The sequence below is a fragment of the Phyllobates terribilis genome, unplaced genomic scaffold (assembly GCF_046119375.1).
Source record: "Phyllobates terribilis strain yellow unplaced genomic scaffold, ASM4611937v1 Scaffold_1__5_contigs__length_1240528914, whole genome shotgun sequence".
Lineage (NCBI taxonomy): Eukaryota > Metazoa > Chordata > Amphibia > Anura > Dendrobatidae > Phyllobates > Phyllobates terribilis.
Genome location: NW_027362761.1, coordinates 983,426,926 through 983,453,861, shown reverse-complemented (window position 1 = coordinate 983,453,861; position 26,936 = coordinate 983,426,926). Strand labels below are relative to the sequence as shown.

At 40.6% G+C, this 26,936-nt stretch overlaps 1 protein-coding gene across 17 annotated transcripts in view; it reads left to right on the top strand.

The window, feature by feature from the left end:
* Positions 1-26,936, top strand: part of TENM3 (teneurin transmembrane protein 3) — a 1,704,102-nt gene that overhangs the window by 1,670,867 nt on the left and 6,299 nt on the right. For all 17 annotated transcript variants that reach the window (XM_073643373.1, XM_073643362.1, XM_073643479.1 and 14 more), the window contains 5 exons: positions 9,658-9,833; positions 10,121-10,356; positions 16,093-16,389; positions 20,255-21,863; positions 24,674-24,804. In XM_073643373.1, the coding sequence (XP_073499474.1) occupies positions 9,658-9,833; positions 10,121-10,356; positions 16,093-16,389; positions 20,255-21,863; positions 24,674-24,804 (2,449 nt within the window). The remainder of the gene's footprint in view (positions 1-9,657; positions 9,834-10,120; positions 10,357-16,092; positions 16,390-20,254; positions 21,864-24,673; positions 24,805-26,936) is intronic.

The window sequence follows — 26,936 nt, the reverse complement described above, 5'->3', positions numbered from 1 at the left end:
GTGCAAAGCAGTCATCAAAGCAAAAGGTGGCTACTTTGAAGAACCTAGAATATAAGACATATTTTCAGTTGTTTCACACTTTTTTGTTAAGTATATAATTCCACATGTGTTAATTCATAGTTTTGATGCCTTCAGTGTGAATGTACAATTTTCATAGTCATGAAAATATAGAAAAATCTTTAAATGAGATGGTGTGTCCAAACTTTTGGACTGTACTGTATGTCATGTTACAGAGGCTTTTGTTTCCTTTATGTATGTATTATTTTCTTTTATCCCCTAAAAGCATTGCTTCTTGGGGAGAACAGAGTGCCTCAGGCACCAACTGATGGCATTGGGAGCACCTATTGGCCCACAATAAAGGACCATCTTGTAATGCCTTACAGCATTACTCAAAGCTTTTATATCTTTCCTTTACTTTGGATCCATTCCCAGTTCTATTTAAAAAAAAAACTTGATGAAAGTTTATGTGAATTAAGCATTCGGATAATATTTGGGGTATTATTTAGGATTTGGAGGGTTTACTATCTGTATAGACAGCTACAGTGGGTGAAAATCTAATATTTGTGCTACTGGATTCACATAGCGCTTTTTCCTACAGTCAGTGGCACACTCAAGGCTTATGTCCGAACCCCCACCCCCTATCCCTTGCAAAACAGAATTCGAGAGTATGTGCCGATGAGCCCATTGACTATAATGATGCAGATGGAGTCACTGTGTGCTCTGTCGTGCATCATTTTTGGCCATATACGTCTAATGAAGATGGGCACCTAGGCGTAGTCTACTACATCTTCCTGTCTACCTCCAATAGGTGTATAACACTGTATGACTCTGTCTGCAGAATGATAGTCAATGGCCCCATCAGCGCATACACCCGAATCCTGTTTTGCAGGGGGTGGGTGGGTGCAGACGTAAGCTCCAAAGGGGCCATTGAACGTAGGAAAAATTGCTATGTGATCCCATCCTTATTGAATTTACAATTCTGGTGTACAGGGACTATTGTACAGCTGAAATACGAGTTAATATTGCGATGTATGAAGTGCTGATAGTTATTTGTGCTTTTAATAGCATTTATCCTTCAAAAATAAGCATTTGAAAAGTTTTTAAATAATTGTAGGCCTCGTAGCTGGAAAGCTGTCATTATATTTTTGTTTCATTGGCTCGCAAGCTTTGATTAATTTGCTCAGCTAGATTGATGTTTCTTACTATATAATTTGTGTTCATCTCATTACCTTTTTTTCTATTTTCTTCTCCTTTTCTCCACAAAGTTGGCATTGATGCGATATAAGGCAAACAGGAGGCAGCAGTTACTAATGAGCTTATTAGATGAATTCAAATAGTAGCACTCTTCTATTACCTACGGAAAGGTTACCTTATATTCTGCCCTGCCAAGAGACTTTGTACCATGTTGTTTTGAGGTTTAGCCATACCTCCGGTTTAGATGTTCTTTGAATGAAGTATAAGAAAATGTGTTTCCTTTATGTATATTAATAAAGGAATCTGAAAATAGGGCAATCACATGTAATTTACATTTTTTGCCGACCGTCATTTGTCTGTTAGCAGACAAGTATAAAGTCTAAACATCAGGTAACAAGTGGATAATCAAAGAAAAATTCTTGTAACAATCGGAAACAAGCAGTCGTAACGTAAGGCCCCATCTCATCTCCTTGTTTCATATACTTGTACTATCTCTTTTTTTGCATAGAACAAGTACCCATTATAGTCGGTGGGCATGTTCACAAAAAAGTCGGATAAAAACACTGATCAAAAAAAAATAATGATAAATATATGCAAAAATAAAAAGATAAATAAAACAGGTATGAATCCGGCCAGAGACAAATACTATGGGGAATATGAAATCCCTTCAGCAGCATTACCATGTCAGCAGAACAACTAATCCTCGTAAAGAGTGTGATTTAAGTAAGGCAGGATTCACATTAAACCCCACCTTCGAGATATATGGAGGCCAAATTTCAGAGTGACTATGTTATACTTCCCATCATTATTTCTAGTGAATGGCTCCAAAGGTGCCATAAGGAGTTTCATCTCAGTTCCCATTTTCAGGGCTTGAGATGAAAGCCACTGAAGGAGTCTCAAATTTAATGTAAAATGTAATGTGAATATAGCCTCAAGGAGTAACATATTTTCAATTTGATTGTCCTATGGGCATTGCAAAGTTATACATTTATGTAATATGCTTCATTATCTTATTTTGCTGCCTTCTCTCCCATTATTATACCGACGATCATCAAAGATAGATACACTATATTGAGTATGTGAATTCCCCTGACTGAGTACCGGGGATGTCGGTATTAAGATCAGAGGGGCTGAGACAGGGAAAGCCCCATACTCAGACTGTTTGAATATAGTGTACAGATATTTGCTGAGCAGCAGTTGAAAGCATCTTCTAAAGGAGCATGAGCTAGACATGGAAACATCATTGCATATTATTTTAGAGAAAAGGATGCAAAATAAGGTAATGTACAGTACAGACCAAAAGTTTGGACACACCTCATTTAAAGATTTTTCTGTATTTTCATGACTATGAAAATTGTACATTCACACTGAAGGCATCAAAACTATGAAATAACACATGTGGAATTATATACTTAACAAAAAAGTGTGAAACAACTGAAAATATGTCTTATATTCTAGGTTCTTCAAAGTAGCCACCTTTTGCTTTGATGACTGCTTTGCACACTCTTGGCATTCTCTTGCTGAGCTTCAAGAGGTAGTCACCGGAAATGGTTTTCATTTCACAGGTGTGCCCTGGCACGTTTAATAAGTGGTATAAGTGGGATTTCTTACCTTAAAAATGGGGTTGGGACCATCAGTTGTGTTGTGCAGAAGTCAGGTGGATACACAGCTGATAGTCCAACTGAATAGAACCTAGAATATAAGACATATTTTCAGTTGTTTCACACGTTTTTGTTAAGTATATCATTCCACATGTGTTAATTCATAGTTTTGATGCCTTCAGTGTGAATGTACATTTTCATAGTCATGAAAATACAGAAAAATCTTTAAATGAGAAGGTGTGTCCAAACTTTTGGTCTGTACTGTATATTGCAGACAATCATAAATTTACAGTGTGTGGAGGATAATTAACTGACAAAAGTTTGGTTACTCTTTAATGGGAAATTACAGAGAGAACTCCATAACTTCTCATGAGACTGAGCTGCAGTACCAGGCATGGCCCCTTTTGCTAACATACTGGTGAGGGGTGCACCATTTTATAGCGGCAGGTGATCTATAACTATTGTGCTTAGTATCTTATATGACAGCCAACTAGAGGGAAGAATGAAAACTAGACCAACTTTACTATTAATGTGCACAAGGCCTCTTCACTTAAAGCACCACTCCATCGTTTTTTCACCACTGGAGTGGTGCTTAAAACTTAAGTCCCCTGCCACTGGTCATATACTCACCCTTTTTCGGCGTCGGTCTGGTCTTTCGGCGCCATCTTGTGAGCGTAGCTTTTGACTGTTCGGAACTCAAGAAGATACTTCACAAGCTCTCAATGCAAGTCTATTAGAGCCAGATGAAAATGCTGGAAGGTGCTTTAATTGAATGGTTGGGGGTCCATAAATAAGACACCCACAAATTTGATTTAGATAACCTATACTGAGAATAGCTCATCATAAGTCTTGAATGGCTTCTTTAAATCTGCTTGGATTAAAATCACAGTTTTATGTGTAATTAGCAGTTAAACATAATATTCTGACGAAAAAAAAAGATATCGAATATGAAAATTCCCCTTTTCATCTCATTTTTTTTTCAGATGAGATTTGTGTGCTGCATTTTCTACAGTATCTTTCATCTTTAGCTAAGCTGATGATTTGCTACATGCAAATCATTTCTATTTTTGCAAAATAAAGTAATTATTAAATTGCGCTAATCTTCAACACGTTTTATTTATTCCTGGCTTTCGTTGTGTGAATACAATATCCATACACGCTTGGTGGATGGCGCTTCGTAATCTTTCCACTTGCCGTCGGTTTGCTTGCTTGATAAATAATATAAATTACATATGTAAATATGATGATTTTTATGTTACATAAATTTCAAATAAAATAGTTATTTTACCAATAGCAACTAATCATTTCATCACATTGTGCAGACATTGCTAATTTCTTCTCATTACCCCTAGATGTAATGCCAATCCATTCTCTGTACAGTAGTGCTGAAAACTGGCACTTTCTATATTATCGCTCTTTGTCTATGACTGTTTAGTGACCAAAGTGATGTATGCTTCACCATAAGGTTTGAAAATGTGCTAAGCCAGTATTAAAGTACTATTTCCCAGCATGCTTTATGCTCACCACTGGCATAAATCACAAAAGCCATCGTTGTATTTTATGACCCCCTCACTCAATGACAGCCTCCATCTTTTTAATCTTCTGGAACTCCATTACTGGATTTCCTGGCAATGGGGAACTGGTCAGAAAGCCTTAATAAATTACATAGTAAAGAGATCATTTATAAAGTGCTTGTCCATATATACACAACATTATCTATTTATTCTGTTTGCGTTACAAACGGAGAAATTTGCCAATATGAAAATACAGTATTGGGTGGGTGGTGGGATTTTTGTTTTTAGCATACTAGTTATTTCTATACTCATCTATTAGTTAACTTCCAATACCAAAGATGTTGTTGATGGTGCCATTCATCTCGTGCTTGGCATGCATCAGAAAGTAGAGAAGACAATGGGCATTTCCTATTTGAAGTATTACATCTTAGGTTTACATACAAAGCGGAATACACCTTTCTGTTAGACAGTCCCAAATGTATCAAAAAATTACATTACCCAAAATTATGATCAGAGTGTGATTAGCATAATCTGCCCGATTCTCTCAGATGAGAGCAAATACAGTCCTGTGACCTAGGTTATCATCATTGTATACCCAGAAAATCCCTTTAATGAACGAATGGGGTTCTTGAGAAGATACTCACTTAAATGTAATGTGAAGTTAAACTCTTGTATTTTTTAATTACTTTGACAAATTGTAACAGTAAGAGAAAAATTGATTTAAAGAAGCTCTTTGGATTTTTATGGATAAAGTTTATTGAATCACGCACTGTATATGCCTGTGGTTTTTAATATAGGCAACATTAATTCCCTTAGAGCACATCATGGCAGAACAGTATAACCAGCAAGTAAATGGATGAGGTCTGCATACATTGTGTAGTGAAGGACTTTAAGAAGTTTGAGCATTACTTTAGCCATCTTTATTTGTGTTGGTCCTCCTTTCTCTAAGCCACATCAGTGTTAATTCCAGAGCTCATCATATTTATACTGTACTTTATGTAAGATATAAAAGAGTGAATGCTGCTCCGTAATAATAAAAGAGTCCTTAAGAGAAGTGTGTCATAAAACACAATAAAAGGGCAGGATAGAACAGCATGTCATCTGTGGCATAAAGATTTCCATCTAAGCCTGGCTAATGCTTGGTAGACATTTTATTTTTCTGTCCAGTTTGTTCATTTATAGCTGTGCCTGTGCGTGCCAAGTACTGCATCAGTGATAGTATTATACCTTTTAATGACATTGAATGGGCTTTTTGGAACGTATTTCAACCTTGCAAAAGGCTGGATCTAGGATGACAGTGTGTATTGGTGCTGACGTTTAATTTTTCTATCCTTATTAATCTGACTGTCATCAATCTTCTGAGTGATCTTCTGATTATACTCTGTGATGATATTTTATAAATGAAATGTAGATATCAGATATTGTTTCATTCTGTCATAGTCTGAATTCTATTATGTGCAGTTTATTTTGAGAATATATATACTGTATGCATTCTACTATTGGGCGTTTACCATATTTTTCGGACTATAAGACGACTATAAGACAGACCCTAAGACGCACCTAGGTTTTAGAGGAGGAAAATAGGGAAAAAAATGTAAGCAAAAAATGTGGTCACGATGCCCTGTTAAGGGGGAGGGGGGTCTGCTGCTGACACTGGAATAGGGGTAATGTCCCCCAATTCTGATAATATCCCCCATCCTGGTAGATATGCCCCCCCTTCCTATTATACGTGGCTCCCATCTCCATCCTGATATGCATGGCACCCCTCCATCCTGATATGCATGGCACCCCTCATCCCTATCCTGGTATGCATGGCACCCCTCATCCCTATCCTGATATGCCTGGTACCCCTCATCCCTATCCTGGTGTGCATGGCACCCCTCATCCCTATCCTGGTATGCATGGCACCCCTCATCCCTATCCTGGTATGCATGTCACCCCTCATCCTTATCCTGGTATGCATGGCACCCTTCATCCTTATCCTGGTATGTATGGCCCCCTCATCCTTATCCTGGTATGCATGGCACCCCTCATCCTTACCCTGGTATGTATGGCCCCCTCATCCTTACCCTGGTATGTATGGCCCCCTCATCCTTACCCTGGTATGTATGTCCTCCTCATCCTTATCCTAGTATGCATGGTCCCCCTAATCCCCATCAGGCTGCACACAAAAAAATAAACACTCCTACCCACCTTTCTTCTCTCTCCTCCAGCGCTGCATCCTGTCTGCCCGCACTGATCTCTACAAGTGAGTCGCGCATGACGTCACTGCCATGCGCGGCTCACTAGGAGAGATCAGCTGCCGGAAGTCACTGCTCCCCACGCCGGGACTGTGTGCGTGGGGAGCAGTGACTTCATGCTCCTTAATAGCATGGGCGTGGAGAGGGGGTGAATATTCATGCCCTTTAATAGCGGGCACACGCGATCGCCCAGAAGCAGCAGGAGCCGCTCTGCGGATACACTGCTTGCCGCTATTAAGGAGCATGAATATTAAGTGCTCCCCATGCCTATGGGTGTGGGGAGCAGTGAATATTCATTTTCTTTAGCAGCAGGGACAGTGTAGGCTGCAGCAGCCGACTGCTGCCTCCTGTGCCCCGCTCCTCTGCCGCAACCGCTCCCCCAGCACAGTATATATATACCCCCCCAGCAACATTCGGACTATAAGACGCACCCCCCATTTTCCTCCAAAATTTTGGAGGAAAAAAGTGCGTCTTATAGTCCGAAAAATACGGTAAATGTCAGTTTAAATATGTGCAAACTTAACAACTTCCTGTCACGGGTGGCACTGTTGGTAGTATGCCTGGCAACTCTAAAGAGGGCATCCATGGACAGACTTTGCACTAGCCACTCCATTTACCAGATCCCAGCGGTCGCCCTTGCCTTCACTATTTAACCCCTGTACTTACACAGTGACTTCTGGGCTGGGGCCATAGATTGTAAGCTACTACCCATGATGTGAGCTGGCAGCAAGAAGGGTCATCACATAGGTCATAGCAAGAGGTCAAGTCAGGGACAGAATCGGAAAACAAGTGCATAGTCAAAATACAAGCCAAGATCAGTAAACAAAGTAATCAGGATAACAGGACAGGAGCTAGGAACAAGGCTATAGACCAGGCAGGGCCGGTTTTAGGCAAAGTGGGGCCCTAGGCAAAAGTTTAATGTGGGGCCCTAAATGCTGACATTGACAATATTGAAGTCGTTCGACGCTTGTTTCTCGGCCTCTTTACACTGGTTGAGGAAGAATGATGGACACACTGCCGGGATTTATAAATGTGGATCACACACGCACGCACACTGTGTGTCTGTACCCGACCATCTACATATACTATTAACATACTGTATATACAAGTTAGAATAATGCAATAAAATCATACACACTTGTATACACACATGTACAAGGCACACACTATATACACACGGGAAGCACATCGCACACTTGTTACACGGCCCACACATGCTGCACAAGAAATGCTCAGTAGATACACACATTACACATAGCACATGTATGCAGGACAACAAACATTCATATAAACACATACAGATATCTCACAGACAGCACACACTGCACACACCTCACATACACACAGTGCTGTATGCTGAAGGGACTGAAGATGTTCTACAATATGAGCTGCAGCCTCTGCTGCTCACAGCAGCGCTGTCCCAGCAGACACCTCCCTGCCCTCTCCTCTGCTGAGAGCTGGCAGGAGCAGGCGGGAAGAGGCAGGCAGAGGAGGTGAGGCGGAGGAGGCTGGCAGGAGCAGGAGGAGGCTGGCAGGAGCAAGGGGAGGCTGGCAGGAGGAGGCTGACAGGAGGAGGCTGGCAGGAACAGTAGGAGGCTGGCAGGAGCAAGGGGAGGCTGGCAGGAGCAAGGGGAGGCTGACAGGAGCAGGTGGAGGCTGGCAGGAGCAGGAGGGGGCTGGCAGGAAGAGGCTGGCTGGAGCAGGAGGAGGCTGGCAGGAGCAGGAGGAGGCTAACAGGAGCAGGAGGAGGCTGGCAGGAGCAGGAGGAGGCTGGCAGGAGCAAGAGGAGGCTGGCACGAGCAGGAGTGGACTAGCAGGAGCAGGAGGAGGCTGGCAGGAGCTGCACAGCACACAGGTGGACACAGGAGAACTTATCTGTCTGCTCAGCTCGGTTGGTGCCGGGTCTCTGGCTCCCCCTCCCCCTCAGGCTCTTTGCAGGAGGACAGAAACACTGGCCAGTGAGCGCTTCTATCACTCTGATGGGCGAGGTTCAGTGGCCAGGTCCTGAAGCTCTTCAGGCTGCAAGGCCTGCAGTGACATCATGGTCACATGATCATGATGTCACTACAGGTCCTCAACCAGTCTCTACATCGGAAGCTTCACTGATAATGCTATCATCAGTGATCTCCTGCTGTAGCCGCTGGGGGCCCCCAAGGGAGTAGGGGCCCTAGGCAGATGCCTAGTCTGCCCCCCCCCCCCCCCAACACCAGCCCTGAGACCAGGTAAGCTGAACTTATTGACTGACAGTGGAATTCAGAGGTTTAAATAGCAGACTGCCCCGCCAAGGGATCTCAGGAAGGAGTAATATAAACCAGACAAGAAACAACCTCATAGCTTCCTTATTTAGCAGCACCATAAGTCACAGGAATAAAACTGGACTGTCGATGTCACGCATCACCCACAACAAAGGCGTGGTGCTGCATAGCAGACAAAATGGGGGCAGGAACAAGCACAGATGTTACACTTCTTAATATACTTTCTGAAAAAAAGAACCCTGATCTTCAGCTTCAAGCTCACATCACAGGTCACAACAGGTCTTCTTCCACTTTGTGTCCCACACAGGACAGCGTTGCCTGTGCTGACACTAGACCAGAGCAGTGTCTGGTAGGCTGTTTGAGTGGTAGGTTACTTCAATGGCTAAGCCACGGCTTCTCTGTCTGTCACATACAGAGAAGAGGACTGGCTTAGCTATTGAAATGAGCCAGTCACCCACTGACACCCCTTTCCAAAGCGCACTGGTCATATGCTGATACATTAGTCAATGGACTGAAAGAAAACCTGTCAGAATTATAGCTTGTAGCTGATGATCATGTAGTATAAATACACCTTAGGTCGCACAATGTACTAATTTGTACTCATTTAGTTACAAAATGAATCCTGTACAACTGTTTTGAGGGAACATTCAACATTTTAATAGTCATTTTTCATGCCCAATCTTTACTTGTATTCCACATGAGTTGTACAAGGCAGTTGACAATTTATATTTTTGTTCATGTGTGTTTGTTTCTATAGAAGTCTATGGTCTTGTCTAGCTGAAATACACTGATTCTTGAGTGTCGATTGGTCCGTCCAGTATGAACATTAAATTGTCCAATTTCTTGATTGTAGCTACAACAGTGAAGGTCGTCTTACCAATGTAACATTCCCAACGGGTGTTGTCACAAATCTCCATGGAGAAATGGACAAAGCCATCACAGTACATATAGAGTCATCTAGCAGAGAGGAAGATGTCGGCATTATTTCCAATTTATCTTCAATTGATTCCTTTTATACCATGGTTCAAGGTAAGTGCATGTCACACATTATAGGAAAAGTGACTTCAGAAGGCCTCACTGTTTTCTTTAGTGGTACCCTCACAGTTAAGAGGTCAAGAAATAAAAGCCAAATAAAAAGCACAGAACACTTAAGATGATTTCTTTGCCATCCATTTTGTTCAATATGAACTTCAGATTTGTAGTATTGTTCAGGTTGAGCATCAGTCTGCTGTACATTAATTTGCTCGCTATGTGAAACAACTTATTTCATATATTCTTGAAAATATGTTATTATTTAATTATGTTTTGCCCTTCAGACCAATTGAGGAACAGCTACCAGGTTGGCTATGATGGTTCCATCAGAATTATCTATGGTAACGGAATGGATTTGCATTTCCAAACAGAACCCCATATTCTAGCAGGGCCTGCCAACCCAACAGTTACAAAAAGAAATATGACTCTACCAGGAGAAAACGGGCACAACTTGGTGGAGTGGAGGTTCCGAAAAGAACAAGTCCAAGGAAAAGTCAACGTGTTTGGTCGAAAGCTCAGAGTAAGCCTAAATGTTAAATCCATATTATTCATTTAATTTGTATGAAATGTTATTTTAAGAAGCCGTAAATAAAAATTTGTATGCAAAATAATGATGTAATTGGCTAGTCTTCAATCTCCATCATAATGATGTCCCATACATGTGATTAGTTGCATGCTGCCTATATCTCTCGACTTATTTTCTTGATTAGGTTTGCACTAGCTAATTAGATTATCAAATTATTCTGTTCAATTGGCACTTCATTAAAAAGTATTGTCTCCTAGCAGAATTCTTTAGAAAAGTGCATATTTGTTTTCTCGTTCTTACTGAGTTCACCCTCCTTCCTGTGACAAATGCGTGGCAATTAAGACAACAGTTAGTTGTCATCAGGAAAGCATTTAACATAAGGGAAACATCCAAAACTAAGTTAAGTTCATTCAAGCCCTGTACAAAATATATTCTGATATGACAATTTGCAAAAATTTTAATTATTTGCAGAAATGTTTTCTCATCCTTATTATAATATAACTGATAAAAAAAACAGTGTGAACATCAAGTGTCAGTCTGAATTAATTAATTACAATGCAAATTATAAGCGGATATAACATTTCTCCTAAGAACAAACAGCCTACCCTTTCCAAATTGTGAAAAGTATCAAATGTAAAAGCATTGTATCTGGAGATGAGTAAGTTTATTCTCCTCAAATTCCCAAATTTTGCATTCTCCAGAATACAGATATTTTTGAATGTCCTCTTGAATTTAGCAAAATGGTGGCCTGCTGCAGTTGCCATTTTACTCCACTGTGCAAGGAAACCAAAAACAAGGGTCAGCACACCCAGGTGCACATGTACGCTGTGCCCATTAACACACTTAACCTAGAATAACAACAAAATGCATAGGCATACTGCAGAAAGTAAATAAAAAGTAACACATATTAAAAACATAGAGCACTTTGTTATCATTAACATTTTTTTAAAGCCACCCCACTGCGACAAGGTGAACCCAATCAGGATAGTCCCTAAATCTAACTGACATTGTTATAGTCAAACAGGCCTCTAAATAGATGGGGGGCAGAGAAGGGCCAGCACCTAACTGTGTTTAAGACCTAGGTGTGAAAAGGTCCAAATAGCTAAAAAAATAATATCTCACTGCTCATCTGTCCAACCATCCCTGTAACCTGCTGTCCGATCGTCCACGTCTCTTCCCCCATCACGTGCATTCTCTTCTGCCTCTTAACTCCGGGCCAGGTCTTCCAGTTCGACTAGATCTCAGACAATCCAGCGCAACATGCCATCATGGCTAATGTCGTGACGCCACAATGCGCAGTGCTCAAGTGATATCCAAGGTCTAGTCAAGCCAGAGGATAAGGCTTGATGAGAAAAGACTGAAGAGAATTCAAGCAATGGGAGAAAGCGAGAAAAGAGGAGATGCTGAGGACCTGACGGCGAGCTGTGTGGCTGGTGGGACGGGAGCGGTGAGGTGAGTATTATTTAGTTATTTTTACATCTTGTTTATTATTCTCTAGGGTCTGAAGAGACCCCGGACCATAATAGCATTCAATTTGCGGAGAATAACTTTGCTACAAATCTAATTTCCCTGTAAAATCCACACAATTTGGCGAACTTGAATAGTGGCAGATTCGATCTTCTCTAATTATATCTGTATAAAACATTAGAATCATTATCACATTTATTTAGCTCAAAAGGTTTCATGGTATAATATTGTTGTGGTAATGGGCAGAGGCAAAGCGTCAAGAAGCCAAGTCTATTACTTTCCATGTGCCTTTTTTATAGCTGGTGTCCACTAGTAACAAGTAACAGATGAGATTTTGTGCATTCTCAGGCACCAGATCTCCTGTGTCACTGCTACCACTTCACCCTCCGCATCCCTGCTATTGGGCATCATATATCATTCTCATAATTCCCTACTTTATCTTGTATTTTGCGACTCCAAACTATAAATAATATAAAAATGCCCAATTAAAAAGCCATCAATTAGAATAATCAATCATTTTGTGCCCACTGGCTAGGTTACCTATGACCATAGCCACAAAATCGTTGCTGATAAAACCTTAACGTCATTGGCGAAGTCTTTTAAAAAATCTAATGTCTACATGACAATGTAATCAAACCTAGGGAAAGAAAGAAAGGTCAACTGCTCTCCATACAAATATCTGCTCACTGTCGTCATGCTAAGGAGGAGGAATATGGCAACCGAGAGCACAATTCTAGTGACTCCTGGAGGTCCCTGCACTCTACCATTTATCACCTATAATGCAAATAGGTGATAAATGATAATTGTAAGGCTATGTGCCCACGATGCAGAAATGCTCTGGATTTTTCCTGAGCGTTTCTGTATCTCCCTGGCAGAAAAAACGCATGCGGATTGTACATGCGGATTGTACATGCGTTTTTCCTGCCAGGGACATGCGGATGTGAAGCGTTCTTCACATGCATTTCCGCATACGGGTTGACAAGCGCTTTCCAAGCGATTTTATCATCACTTGGAAAGTGCTTGACAAATTGGTCACACTATATAAATCCAAGCAAATGGCATGTATTTATATACTGTGGCCTTAAAGAATGGTAAAAAATAAAAAAATAAATCGATACTTACCTTCTGATGGCCCCCGCAGTCTTGCTTCGCTCCGTCCTGGCTTGCTGGCAGCTCGCGGTACACTACACTGAAGGACCTGCCGTCACATGACTAAATGACGTCAGCGCAGGTCCTTCAGTCCACCGCGATCTGCCGGCAAGCGAAGACAAGCACACTGCGGGCCATCAGAAGGTAAGTATAATATTTATTTTTTATTTTATTCTTTTTTTTACAGGTTCTATGGTACCCGAGTCCGGAGGAGAGTCCCCCTCCTCCACACCCGGGTACCATCCGCACATTGAAACACATGGATTCCGCATGTACAGATCCAGTGATGCGGATTCCATGCTTTCCAATGCAAGTCAATGGCAGTGAAAATGCAGCTCTTCCTCAAAATAATTGGTAGTGCTGCGTTTTTTTCCGCAATGATAATCCGCAGCGGAAATTTCCGCAGCATGTGCACAGCACATGCGGATTATCATTGGGGAACATGGCAGGCCCTCTACCAAGCGGTTTTTAAGCGTTTCTGCAGCGGAATTGCCGCTGCAAAAACGCTTAAAAAACGCATCGTGGGCACACAGCCTAAGAAACCCTTTTGATGTCTTGCTCAGAGATCTTTTATTTTGTCATCATCCAGTGTCTAAAACAGGACATACAGTGCTGTGCAAATTAATTGGGACAAAGCAAAAAAACACATATTTTTGAATATTTAATAATAAAATGTTATAATGCACTGTTACGTACTAATTTTAGTAAGAAATATGTCCTCCTTTAGCAGATATGAGATTTTCAATTCGTTTTGGCATTGATTCTACCAAGTTTTTACATAAATTCTTCAATTCTTCATCATGGAACCACACTTGTATGGCACTGTTTATCATGCGTTCTTTGGTTGTACAGTCCATTTTACCAAGACGTCTCTTCACAATGCTCCTCAAATTTTCTATAGGATTTAAGTCTGGTGAATTGCCAGGCCACTCCAGCACTTTTACTTTATTTTCTTCCAGGAATTTCTTCACACACTTGGAATTGTGGCATGGAGCCAAATCTTGTTGGAATGTCCCTTCAAATTTACGCGTGAATGGCACAATAAAACATTTTAAAATGACTATGTATTTGGATGAATTCATCAAACCACATTTTGTTACTCAAGGTTGTACACTCACACCTGTTCAAAGCAGTTAAAACTGGTTTGAATCACTGACTGGTAACCAACTTACGATTTTACTTAAAAAATGCTTTGTCCCAATTAATTTGCACAGCACTGTACATATTGCTGTCGTGTGAAAAAAAAGACAGGACAGTTTTGTGTCCCAACTACCTGAAACATACACATGAGCACTCAGCTGCACTTTGTGTTTTCAACAGGGAGAGAGGTATCTGGCAGGCGCGTATCTCCCTTGAAAACAGAAGGATTGGCCATTGACATTCCAAGTGCTGATCCTTCTGTCTACTGATAACATCTGGGGGGGTGTAGGAGAGTTAAAAGGCCCGCATATACAGTACATTAGCTAGTTGTCCAGTCCTTCTGAAATTGACATGTTCGTCCAATATTTACTCAACATGTTTGAGGGTCTTAAAGGGAATGCCATATGTTTTTTGTTACCCTAGAAAGCTGCATAATGGAGGGAAGATACTTTAATTCCGACAGTGTATCACTTACTGAGCTGCAGACTGTCATTCTTATAAACTCACTGTGTTATCTGCTACAAATCTTGCAGCTCTCAGAATGCTGAGCCCTGTATAACCCCGCCCACACCCCTGCTTGGTAGCTCTCTGTGTACATTATTACATAGGCAGAAATCTGTTCATTAGTGATGGGTGGGGTTAAACAGAGCAGGAGGACTACATGGCACGATACAGGCAGTCCTCTAGTGATAATCTCCTGCCGATAAAACACTGATTTTATTGAAACAATAAAACACAACCCAGTAAGTGACACATCCCTGGACTCAGGATCTCTGCCCCTGTTCTCAGATTAAATTGCCAAAACCTGCTGACAGATTCCCTTTAATGATATTTTTTGCCATCTTGGCCCAGACTATGTAGTCTATAATCCTATCCACTTGATTCTGCAACCTACACAGCAGTATTTTGTGGCAAACTAGTCAAGAGCATTTTTGTGGACTCAAAATTGTAGCAATCACCATATATTTAAATATTAGAAAAAAGCCAATAATTTTTCTTTAAAGAACTTGAGTAGTGGACGGAGCACAACGAGCCTAAGGTTGTACAATGGCTCCAGCAATGCTTCTACCTTCATAGACATAGAGAAACTGCAGACATAGACCTCATGCACCTCTATAGGAACCCTAATATGGCTTTGTTAATTATTTTCTACTATCCTGATGGTACATTTTTACTAAACATGCCAAGCAATCTTCTGGAAAAGAAAGCGTACAGCATCAAATACAATCATCTTATATGTGTTTTAGCTATTGTTAGAATAAACATGTAGCGCTGTTTTTCTGACAAGTGAATGACTGCAATTATAATATGCTATATGACTGGTGACCTTGGAAGACTAATCTAATCATTAAACCCCCTTCGCCAGCAAAAAATGACAAACAAACTCACACATTTTACGTTTAGAGTGCCATCGCAAGAAAAACAAATTGCTTATGCATTTAATTGTAAATCACAATATTTGAGTAATATCACAGCATCAATACTATGTGACAAGTTATTTTTCACTCCGCACAATTCTAGGCTCCAGGATAGTTTATCTCTGTCTCCTGTCATTGACGAGAATAAAGTTAAATGAAGACGGCGGTTACTAAATCTTCAGCTTGTCTTTCGCCATCTGTATATATCCTTCGGCGGACGCGCTCTATATATACCTACATGCGGGAGACACGCGCTTATGAAACTTTTCAATTAATGCACGTTAGTCTTTTTTAACAGATGACTAAATTCCAAAGACCTCAATTTAGAAGAGGTTGAATAAATGCCAGGCTGTCTCTGCGCTTAATGAAACCTTTTAAAACAGCAGTTAGTCTAATGCCGTACACTTATACCAAGTAGTTGCTAAATTAATTTACTGGCATAGGAAATCAATCATTGTAAATGGTGTCTAAACAAAAAGCTAGTAGTTTGTGAAGTAATAACTGCCTGATGCTTCAGCTCTTTGATTTATTGAACCTTCTCGTTTGTTTTATAAAGGTAAATGGCAGAAACCTCCTTTCAGTTGACTATGATCGAACCATGAAGACAGAGAAGATCTATGACGACCATCGAAAATTCACCTTGAAAATTAGTTATGATAGCGCCGGTCATCCCACCCTGTGGCTCCCAGGCTCCAACTTTATGTCAGTGAATGTCACATATTCATCCACTGGCCAAATCGCCAGCATTCAACGTGGGGCCACGAATGAGAGGGTGGAGTATGATGGACAGGGCAGGATTGTATCAAGGTCATTTGCTGATGGCAAGACGTGGAGTTACACTTACCTAGAAAAGGTAAGGTCCAGATCACTAAATCCTTGTCTCTTTAACATACCTAACTAAGGGCTCGTTCACACAACCGTATTTTTGGTCTGAGTGTCGTTCGTGGAAAAAAACGGACAGCCCTCAGACCAATCTTATTTAATGGGGCAGTGCAGATGAGTGATTTTTTTACTGACCAAATCTGTGTGTGAAAAAACTCGCCGCATGCCCTAGTTTTTTAATTGTATTCACCCATTCAAGTCTTGGGTGCACCAATAACAAAATTGTATTTCCCATGGAGCCACAGTACAGTATAGTATCTGATTTTTACATTACATTGCATTTATATAACATGGGGAATTGTATATGGTCCTATAAATGATTAATGGCTGCTGTAAAAAAAAAATAGATTGCACGCAATTGACAAGTGAGAAAAAAATCATCAGAATTTTCTGGATGAAAGTCTGAAAGATTTTTTTATACGCTTTTATAACGCTTTCAATCCTTAGAAAGAGTGAAAGCATTTCCAAAACTAAATCCGTAACAAAATCAGCAGTGGATGATTTTCCATGTGGACCTACTCTTTCTAATACCAGAGGGGGATTTTGTGATTCTTTCCTAAATTATGATTATGCTTCCTTGACTGTATTTAATATTGTAGCGGCGGAAACAAACTGAAGAGGGCCCCTGTGCAATAACAGTGTAAGGGCTCTTTTCAGTCCAATCTCCTCATATTTCACAATTCCACCTGCTTTGGAGGTGTTGGTGGTCCCATTACCTCTTGGGCCCCTGTACGACTGCACAGTTTGCACCAATGGTACTGTATGTCCGCCCCTGTAATATTGTGTACAGGTGACGTATTGGTTCTAGGCTGTGTGCTCAGCAATAGCTAAAACTATTAGGCCATGTTCTCATGTTCAGTATTTGGTCAGTATTTTACATCAGTATTTGTAAGCCAAAATCAGGAGTGGAACAGTCAGAGGAAAAGTATAATAGAAACATGTCACCACTTCTGTATTTTTCACCCACTACTTGTTCTGGCTTACAAATACTGATGTAAAAAACTCACCAAATACTCAATGTGTGCACTTGGCCTTAGACAATTTTCATTTTTTCTGCACATTTTTGCCTCGAAAATGGCTGCAATTTACAGTCCCAGCACAGTGAATGAGATTTCTTAAATCTCATGCACATGTCGCTTATTTTTTTCTTGCAGATTTCAAATCTGCGGCATGTCAATTCTTTCGGCATTTTTTGCAGTGTTTTTCACTTACGGTATTTAGGGTTCGCTCACACTAGCCTATAAAAAATCCCATTCTCATCCAGAAAAGTGGTATGATTATTTCTCACTTGCAATCCCTTTTTTTCTCGCATTGCACTTATCCAATTTATATGCTAGTGTGAACAAACCCTAATATGGGGAAAAATCCTAACAAATGCATCAAGAGCTCATGCAAAAATGTGGCAAAATGTGCATATTTTATGCAACAGTTTTTCTGCCAACAGAAAGATTTTTCTGCTGCAAATACTAAACATGTGCACTTACCCCTACATAGCAAAGTTGAAAAAGTCACTGATAGAACCCATTTTTCATCTTTAGTATTTCCAAGGCCATTTGGAAAATTGCGGTAATCCAAAAGATGACTGATAGCAATGGAAAACTACTTTTCTCTTCCACTTTTTTTCTTACAACATTGTTTTTTTTTTAAGGTAGAGATCTTTCAAAATGAATGGTGGCAGCAGCGCTAATAAAAGTAAAATGTTGTACAGGCAGAAGCTCACCCACCAGACAAGTGGACTGTATGGGGCAGCAGAATTAATCTGGATACAGAAAATTAAAGTCTAACAGTTCAACTTTGTTAAAAAGAACCAAGCTTTATTTGTTTTTTCAAAGACTTACAGGTGTGATGGCAGGAAAAATAGAAAAAAGAGAGAATTGGGCCAATTATGCAAATGATACTCAGATCAAACTCTGATCCAAGATTGATCCGATTGTCAGCATGGTGTGATCTGATTCTCTCGCATGAGAGAATCGGAGCACACTGTGAGGAGAAGATGGAGAACAAAATATGTCCATCTTCTCCATTCTGTCAGTGCGCAGAAATCGGACTGCACTCAGAAGTCATCCGAGTGCAATCTGATGATTTGCGCTGCCCCATAGACTAACATTGGGCCTAGTGCGATCCCATGCTTTGTCGGATCGCACTCAGACAGAAAATACGGTGGTGTGCACCTGGCCTTAGTCATAGCTCTCATCTTTTAAACACTGTGTAAAAAAATAAAAGCAGGAGCCCGATTAGTGGCTTTGGGCACGTCCTCCATATTTGTGCTAGCTCTGATCTATTTCATCCCGTGTACTAGCCCAGACGTAGAACTTTAATGGTAACGCTCAGTAAGTTAACTTCTCCGTGTTTGCTAGTTGTATAACTATATCCAACACACAAATTGCCATGGAAGCTAGTGCTATAACCTTACTTGCAGTGAAGTCGATTTGATCCATTTATTGTTGTTTTTTGGTACAGTTAAATAAAATAAAAATGTGCCTAATGTATGTGTGAGCAGGAATATCAGTGTTATTAAACTTGTACTTCATGCATCCTTTATACCATGATTGTAGAACACCCAGAGCAATTTCACATTCTTCTCTTTTTATATATCAAAATTATACAGGCTTGTTCTTGAAGGGCTTCTTTTGTGCAGCACAGCAGAGAAAAATATGCCTGGCTAAGTGGAAAAAATGAAATTAAAGTATCCCCATTTGCCATGCTAATAGTATTTGACTTTAAGTAGACTTTTGCAAAGCCATTTAGGGAATATTACGATTGAAGTGGCGATAGAGTAAACAACAAAGTGGAAAGCAATATAAAGTAACACTTTAGCAGTACAGCATATTTTGGGTAACCAGTTTTTTTTTGCATTCTGTCGACAACCATTAACATACTCTATGCCTATGTCCTTGTGTTTCCAAAACTCTGCAATCTGTTACAACTTAACATAATTCCCAAAAGCAACACAAAAGGCACACTATCAAAAAAAGAGAATGGGCCAAACTCAACTGTTGGTGGAAGCAAAGTGGCTATTTGCTCCAAATGGCAGGAAAATGCAGGAGAACGTGTCAGTAGGTATCGGCATGATGGCAGCAAAAATTTCAAATCTATACTTGAACTTAAATACCCGACGACTGCATGAACAGAGGGAATATAGTTATGGCCCTGTCTCTAGTCAGCGTGAAACGCAGTTTAGGATTTAAAAAACAGCTGCAACCTGCTTCTGGTCAAGAGATGCCATTATAGCGCTTGGCCTGATGTCCATGGCAGGAGGAGGGAGCTTTACAACGAAATGTGTGTGAATGGTGCTCTCTTCAGATGTATGGAGCAGCGCTTCTTGTAAGTAAGAGCGTAAATGGTGAAAGATTCTTGTTTCTAGTACAAATTAACGCTGCAAGGACTTCTTGGATGTACACTTAGTTAGACATGCCACCATTAGGAAAATATATGTGAACCTAGTTAGTTCTAATTAAACAGTCATTGGGCTCCCTGCATCCTGTTGAAATACTACCACCATTGCCAAAATCACTTCTGCCTCCGTTATTACATATGACTTGCCCATAACCATTGACAATCTGCTTCCTGGCTGTTTCTGCTTGACAAACGAATGGCACAATCAAAACAACCAACACATTATAAATCTCTTGCTACTAATTGCAGGAAATGATACAATAAAACATCCAGTAAATTAAGCAGAGAATTGCAAACAACATGTAGGGTCAAGGATGATTCAATTAAAAGAGAGAATTATTTTCTCCAGCGAAAAGCCTAATGATATTTTGCAGAAAATCACTAATTATTATTCTGTATGTTTATTTAATTCATCATGAATAATATATTTTTTTTTTCAGACGATGGTCCTGCTGCTTCACAGTCAACGGCAGTATATTTTTGAGTATGACTTACTGGACAGACTGTCAGCTATCACAATGCCCAGTGTAGCCAGGCACACAATGCAAACTGTCCGCTCCATTGGCTATTACAGAAACATATACAACCCGCCAGAAAGTAATGCTTCGGTTATAATGGATTACAATGAAGAGGGACTACTACTCCAATCAGCTTTCCTGGGCACAGGAAGAAGAGTTCTGTATAAATACAGGAGGCAAACAAAGGTCTCAGAAGTTCTTTACGATAGCACAAGAGTTAGCTTTACATATGATGAGACCGCAGGAGTCCTGAAAACTGTAAACCTTCAAGGAGATGGATTTATTTGCACCATTCGATACCGGCAGATTGGACCTTTGATAGATCGGCAGATATTCCGCTTCAGTGAAGATGGCATGGTCAATGCACGGTTTGACTACAGCTATGACAATAACTTCAGAGTCACCAGCATGCAGGGTGTGATCAACGAAACTCCTTTGCCCATTGAATTGTATCAGTTTGATGATGTATCTGGAAAGATGGACCAGTTTGGAAAGTTTGGTGTTCTCCACTATGAAGTGATCAAAGTTATTTCTACAGCTGTGATGACTTACACAAAGCACTTTGACGCCCATGGGCGAGTAAGGGAAGTACGATATGATGTCCTGAGGTCAGAAATGTATAGACTTACTGTACAGTATGACAGCATGGGGAGAGTTACAAAACGGGAAATTAAAATTGGGCCTTTTGCTAACACCACTAAATATGCTTATGAGTATGATGGAGATGGTCAACTTCAAACTGTTCTACTAAATGAGAAGATCATGTGGAGATACAATTATGATCTCAATGGTAACCTCCATTTGCTGAACCCCAGTAACAGTGGGAGATTGACACCTCTACGTTATGATTTAAGAGACCGAATAACAAGACTAGGTGACGTCCAGTATCGTTTAGATGAAGATGGCTTCCTCCGTCAGAGAGGAACTGAGATCTTTGAATACAGCTCCAAAGGTCTCCTCACCAGAGTGTACAGCAAAGGCAGTGGGTGGACTGTTATATATCGCTATGATGGTCTTGGTCGGAGAATATCCAGCAAGACCAGTCTTGGGAAACACCTACAATTTTTTTATGCAGATCTTAATTATCCCTCTAGAATAACTCATGTATATAACCATTCCAGTTCGGAAATCACATGCCTATATTACGACCTACAGGGACATCTTTTTGCAATGGAGATAAGTAGTGGTGAAGAATTTTACATTGCCTCAGATAATAATGGCACCCCTCTGGCTGTCTTCAGCAGTAATGGACTTATGTTGAAACACGTCCAATACACTGCTTTTGGTGAGATATATTTTGACTCTAACCCTGATTTTCAGCTGGTGATAGGATTTCATGGAGGTCTGTATGATCCACTCACAAAGCTAGTACACTTTGGGCAAAGAGACTATGATATATTGGCGGGACGGTGGACCACACCGGATATAGAAATATGGAAGAAGATTGGCAAAGATCCGGCCCCCTTTAATTTGTACATGTTTAAAAACAACAATCCCGTCAGTAAACTCTATGACATCAAGGATTACACAGGTAAGAAAATGTCTGATAATACAATATTTTATTGGAAACAGATATCTACTTGTTTATAGAAGTAAACCCCGATTGTGGGCAATAGTGTTGCTTTGTAATGCGTTAAAAAAATCTTTTTCTAATATATTGTTATTAATAATTGATTTATTAGGTGTTATTAACAAAGTCACTAGATCATTGTTATATGTCAGCAACGAAGAATAAGAGAGAAGGTGGCACTCACCATTTCAGTAAAAACATCTTAGTCCTTTATTTCATATGTGGAACTTGGACACGGCGTGCAGGTTTTGGAGGAATTCTCGAGACCCGTAGAAGCACTACTCAAGCCCAAAACGGCCGTCGTCCGGTCTCCTCTTTCTCCCCCTGCATTCCTCCAAAACCTGCACACCGTGTCCGAGTCCCACATATTAAATAAATGACTAAGATGTTTTTACTGAAATGGTGAGTGCCGCCTTCTCTCTTATTCTTTGTTGCTCACATTGAACAGTCTTGTGGCAGAGCACCCAGGACATTTCGTAAACTTTGGGTAATAATTGGCTCTGGCTATATTCACACCCTCAGTGGTGTAGTGCGGGTGTACTCTTATTTTGTATAGATCATTGTTATATGTTGGCCCTTGGCCCATTGGGTCCCTATCTGTGACCTCAGACTTGTGAATCCTCACAGCTCAGGTACTGCGGTGTAAGCACAGAACATGGCAGTCAAGTGACCGCAAGTATGTGATATGCATACTCCTGGTCAGAATCCGACTAGACTTTTTCTGGCCTCGCGCAATACACTTGCATTGAGCGCTCCAGAAACAGTTTAGTTTGACTGTGGTCGGGTGTATGCATACCACATACTGGCGGACATGTGACCACCGTTCCTAGCGTTGACACTGGAGAATCCTCACAACACGCAGTGCGCACTATGTGAAGATTCACAAGTCTGCAGTCACATAGCGTGACATAGAGTGACTGCAGACTTGTCGCTTTACACCGGACAACCTCTTTAATATTAAACTACAGAAAATTGTCTAATTCTGGTCTATATAAAATGCAATGCTTGTCACTTTATTCAATAGTTTTCTGACAGTATACTAAATCTGTGAAAAAATTATATAGTTTTACTTCTGCCAGTCCTTCTTGTGGCACCCAGCCTTGTGTAACTCACCATATACAGTGCTGCATTATAGACTGTAGCGAGGGAGCTACAAGACATTCTCTTTTGTGGGTGACATTTCTTGTAATGAGCTTTATAAATCCAAGGGAATTAAATAATTGATTTCACAGAATGACATAACTCTTTGGTAATAGAACCACAATCATTTCAATATTTGTTGAGGTATTTTACACTATCACTTGGGATTGTCAGCCTATGATTGCCTGGCCTCTCTGTATAATACAGTATATCATAGTGCGGGTCTTGGGCAGCCTGTAATAAAATACAGCTCCCAGTTTGGCGCATGGTTCTAAAACCTGTAATTAGCACCTATATATTTCCCGTAGACTAATAAGGCTTAGGTGTCTTCTAGATTAATGACCGCCAGTTTGATGGCATTTGATTGCACAAATCTAACCCCTTAGACAGTTTGCCCCAGGCAGCTATATAAATGATGTATGAGGGTTATCGCCTAGATTTCTAGGGAACGGCTACAATGTGTTTGCAGATAATTGTCTACTTTTATAATGCAAATGATAGTGGCACAGCAAGCTTCAATTTAACATCAGGAGTCTGCAATACAAGTCGCCATCATGCTTTTGTAGAATCCTTTGGTATTTTTAGTTCTACTTCTTTTCCAAGAAGTAGAATATCAGCATCATGTCTGCACCATTCTCCATTCTAGACCATGGTATAAAAGGGGCGAATATTTTATGTAACAGTGTTAGGTTCCATCTGGTTTATTATAGTGTTTTGGAGGCCAGATAGGATGGTTATTTCCATGAATGGACAGCTCCGGCTGACGTTCTGGTATATACCACCATGCTCACAGTAGACCCTTATTCTTATGGATGCTTTGATCCTTAAGCTAAAACAGTTCTAATCCAAGCAACTGACATTTCATTTTTTTCCCCACTCCACAAGTTATGCAGAGCTTTGTTACTTCCATAAGTGATTTTGCCTTTTCTGTATTGCTGTGAAGGGAGGATAATTGAATAAAATGCTGTATAAATGAGAATTTCTGAGAGACTTGGCAGTCAGTTCTTCTAGAATGTTGCCTTCGTGAAGAATTCCTTTAATTCACACCGCAGTAGGGAAAATGCTCTCTATTAACCACAGAAATGAGATGCCCTCCTCCTGACAAAGGTGTATTGGAAACCAGAAACTTCCCATTTCTTTGACTCGAGGTTTATCACAGGTTATTTAACCTTAGGTGGATGAGAAAAGCAGCAGCAAGTCCGCGCCACCTGAGCCTCTGCTGGTACCCTGCCTGTAGGAAATGCCAATTTACCATTCCTTTTGATGAGCCCAAAAGTAGATTATGTTGTCAAAGAAATGACACGGGTGATGTGTTTCCTTAATGGTGTACAGAGAGAAAGTGACATGTGTATGATCACACGCGATGGCTAATTAACACTATGCCTTAGTATGTTCTCCATACAGAATTAGAAATATCCACAGCGGAAAATGAAATGCGGGGGATACTTATTACAATTAGTTCTGCTCATATAGATCATACATCGTGTCTACTTCTGAGGATACGTGGCCATGGTTGTCACTGGTTTCTTCTAGTTAGCTGCTTGACTTAGCAATAGGTAGTGAATTCTGAGAATATTGCTAATATATGATATTTTTTCCTGGTCGGTAATACAATTTTTGCTCCTCTATAGATATCAACAGCTGGCTGATGACATTTGGGTTTTATCTACACAATTCTATTCCTGGCTTCCAACACCCCAAAGTTGATTTATCAGAACCGTCTTATGAACTTATGAAGAGTCAGCAATGGGACGATGTACCGGTACGTTTCTTTCTTTACCTAGAGTTCCCACGTAAAAGTAGCCACATGTCAATGCCAAGTCTAGTATTCTAGGCACGTAAAAGTAGCCACATGTCAATGCCAAGTCTAGTATTCTAGGCACGTAAAAGTAGCCACATGTCAATGCCAGGTATAGTATTCTAGGCACATAAAAGTAACCACCTGTTATGTCAGTGGTGAATAAAAATCATGTCAAATACTGACCAAATACTGAACGTGGCCTTAGAAGCAATCATCAATCAATAATTTATGGCATATCTTAAGACAATGATATCGTACCATCACTATAGACTGAAGTGTAACCCACACATACAGTACTTAATAAGATATTCTGCTTTCTGAAAACCTCAGCCCCATCTGCAGTTCGTTTAAAGAATAAAAAATCTGTACTTTACTCACCCTCCCCTGGTCCTACATTGGTTCTCTGCCTCTGCTCCCCATTTATTGTCTGCAATGCTGACATCATGTGGACAGTGCTGCAGCTGATAAGTGAGCTCAGCAGCTGTGCCCAAATTGATGGCACAGGCCATCATTGCTGCGGAGCTCAGTGATTGGCTGCAGTGCTATCCTCATTAAAAGAAAATTCAGTCTATTCCAATGTTCTGGTACCTCGTAGATTTATGTAAGGTACCTCAAGCCAACACTGATTTAATGAAAGACTTCTATAGAATGTCCAAACCATTATGGCACTGCCCAGAAATATCTGCCACTGGAAGTGTGATATCATGTTGTAAGCAAAGAGTTGTGGAAATCATTGGGGCCTTTGATCACCGACTTTTCCAGTGTGGTCTTCCTACATATATACATTACACATCAGAAGATCCTTTTGAGTAGATTTACCTGTACATGAAGTATATCTGCCATTACAGATTGTGCCACAGCTTATGGAGTGTAAAGGGCGAGATCCATAATAAAAATGCTCAGAAAGAACTGACATGGTGTTGAATTCCATATCCGCACCTCCTGTCAATCTCCATGCAGAAAACGTTTGCAGATAAGCTTTGTCAAATCTCATTCCCGTGGCTGCCACTGTAATCTTCTATGGATTTTACACACGCAAATCTGCTCACAATATCTGCAGCAAATCTGCCACGTATGCACTTACCCTTCTTCTCTCCACCCTTTGTGCATTTATCTGACAGATCCACTATGAGTTTTGGAATTGGATTTAGACTTATACTGAATCCCAATGAAATAAAGCTAAACTCCTACTGAAGAGTGATCGTATTATGAATCTGAGGCATCCAATACCAAACTGTCATCATTTCACTTTATTTGGGATGTGCAATGTAGAGCAAATCGGCCAGTGTGTAATTGAAAGCCAGTCAAGCCAACTAACAAATGCCCAGAGTGTCTATTAAAAAGATTTATTTTCCTGTCATCAGAAGCCGAGAATAAATTCAGAGAGTGAACGTATCTGCATGGTTAAAAACTAGTTGTAGAGTGAGAATAATGAAACTAAGGGCGTCATACGGAACATCACGACTGGCTCAGTACATAAGTGCACAAAGAGGGGATAGATCTTATGCTTCGATTAGACCGTAGATGCTTTATGATTCTATTCTCTACAGCCAGGAGTGAGATGAGAAAGGTCCTCTGCCTCTTATGATGCATTGTATTATGGGGTCCTGTCAATGATTTGCATGGGCGGCCATGTTACTCTTTTTGAGATATCTAAAATACTCTTAAAGGGGTTTTCCAATTTTGCGAAACCCTTGTTCCTCAGGTGCAGTTTTGTGTAAAAAAACAAACTGTGCTTTATTCAACCCAACCTGAGGTCCAACGCTGAGTCTCAGCCGTGGCTCCCAGTGTCTGTTATTGTCTGCAGCACTGACGTCACATCGACAGCGCTGCAGCCAATCACTGAGCTCAGCAGTTATGAGCAGCACGTGCCATCAACTTGAGGACAGCCGCTGAGCTCATTTGTCAGCCGCGGCACTGTCGACGTGATGTCAGCACAGCACACAATAAAGCGGGGAGCAGAGGGAGAGAGCCAGGGGTGAACCTGGGGAGAGTGAGTATATCTAGTTTATTTAAAATGAACTGCAGATGAGGGCTGGGGTTTTCAGAATATCTTATTAAGTATTTCTAGGTTACAGGTCAGTCTATAGTGA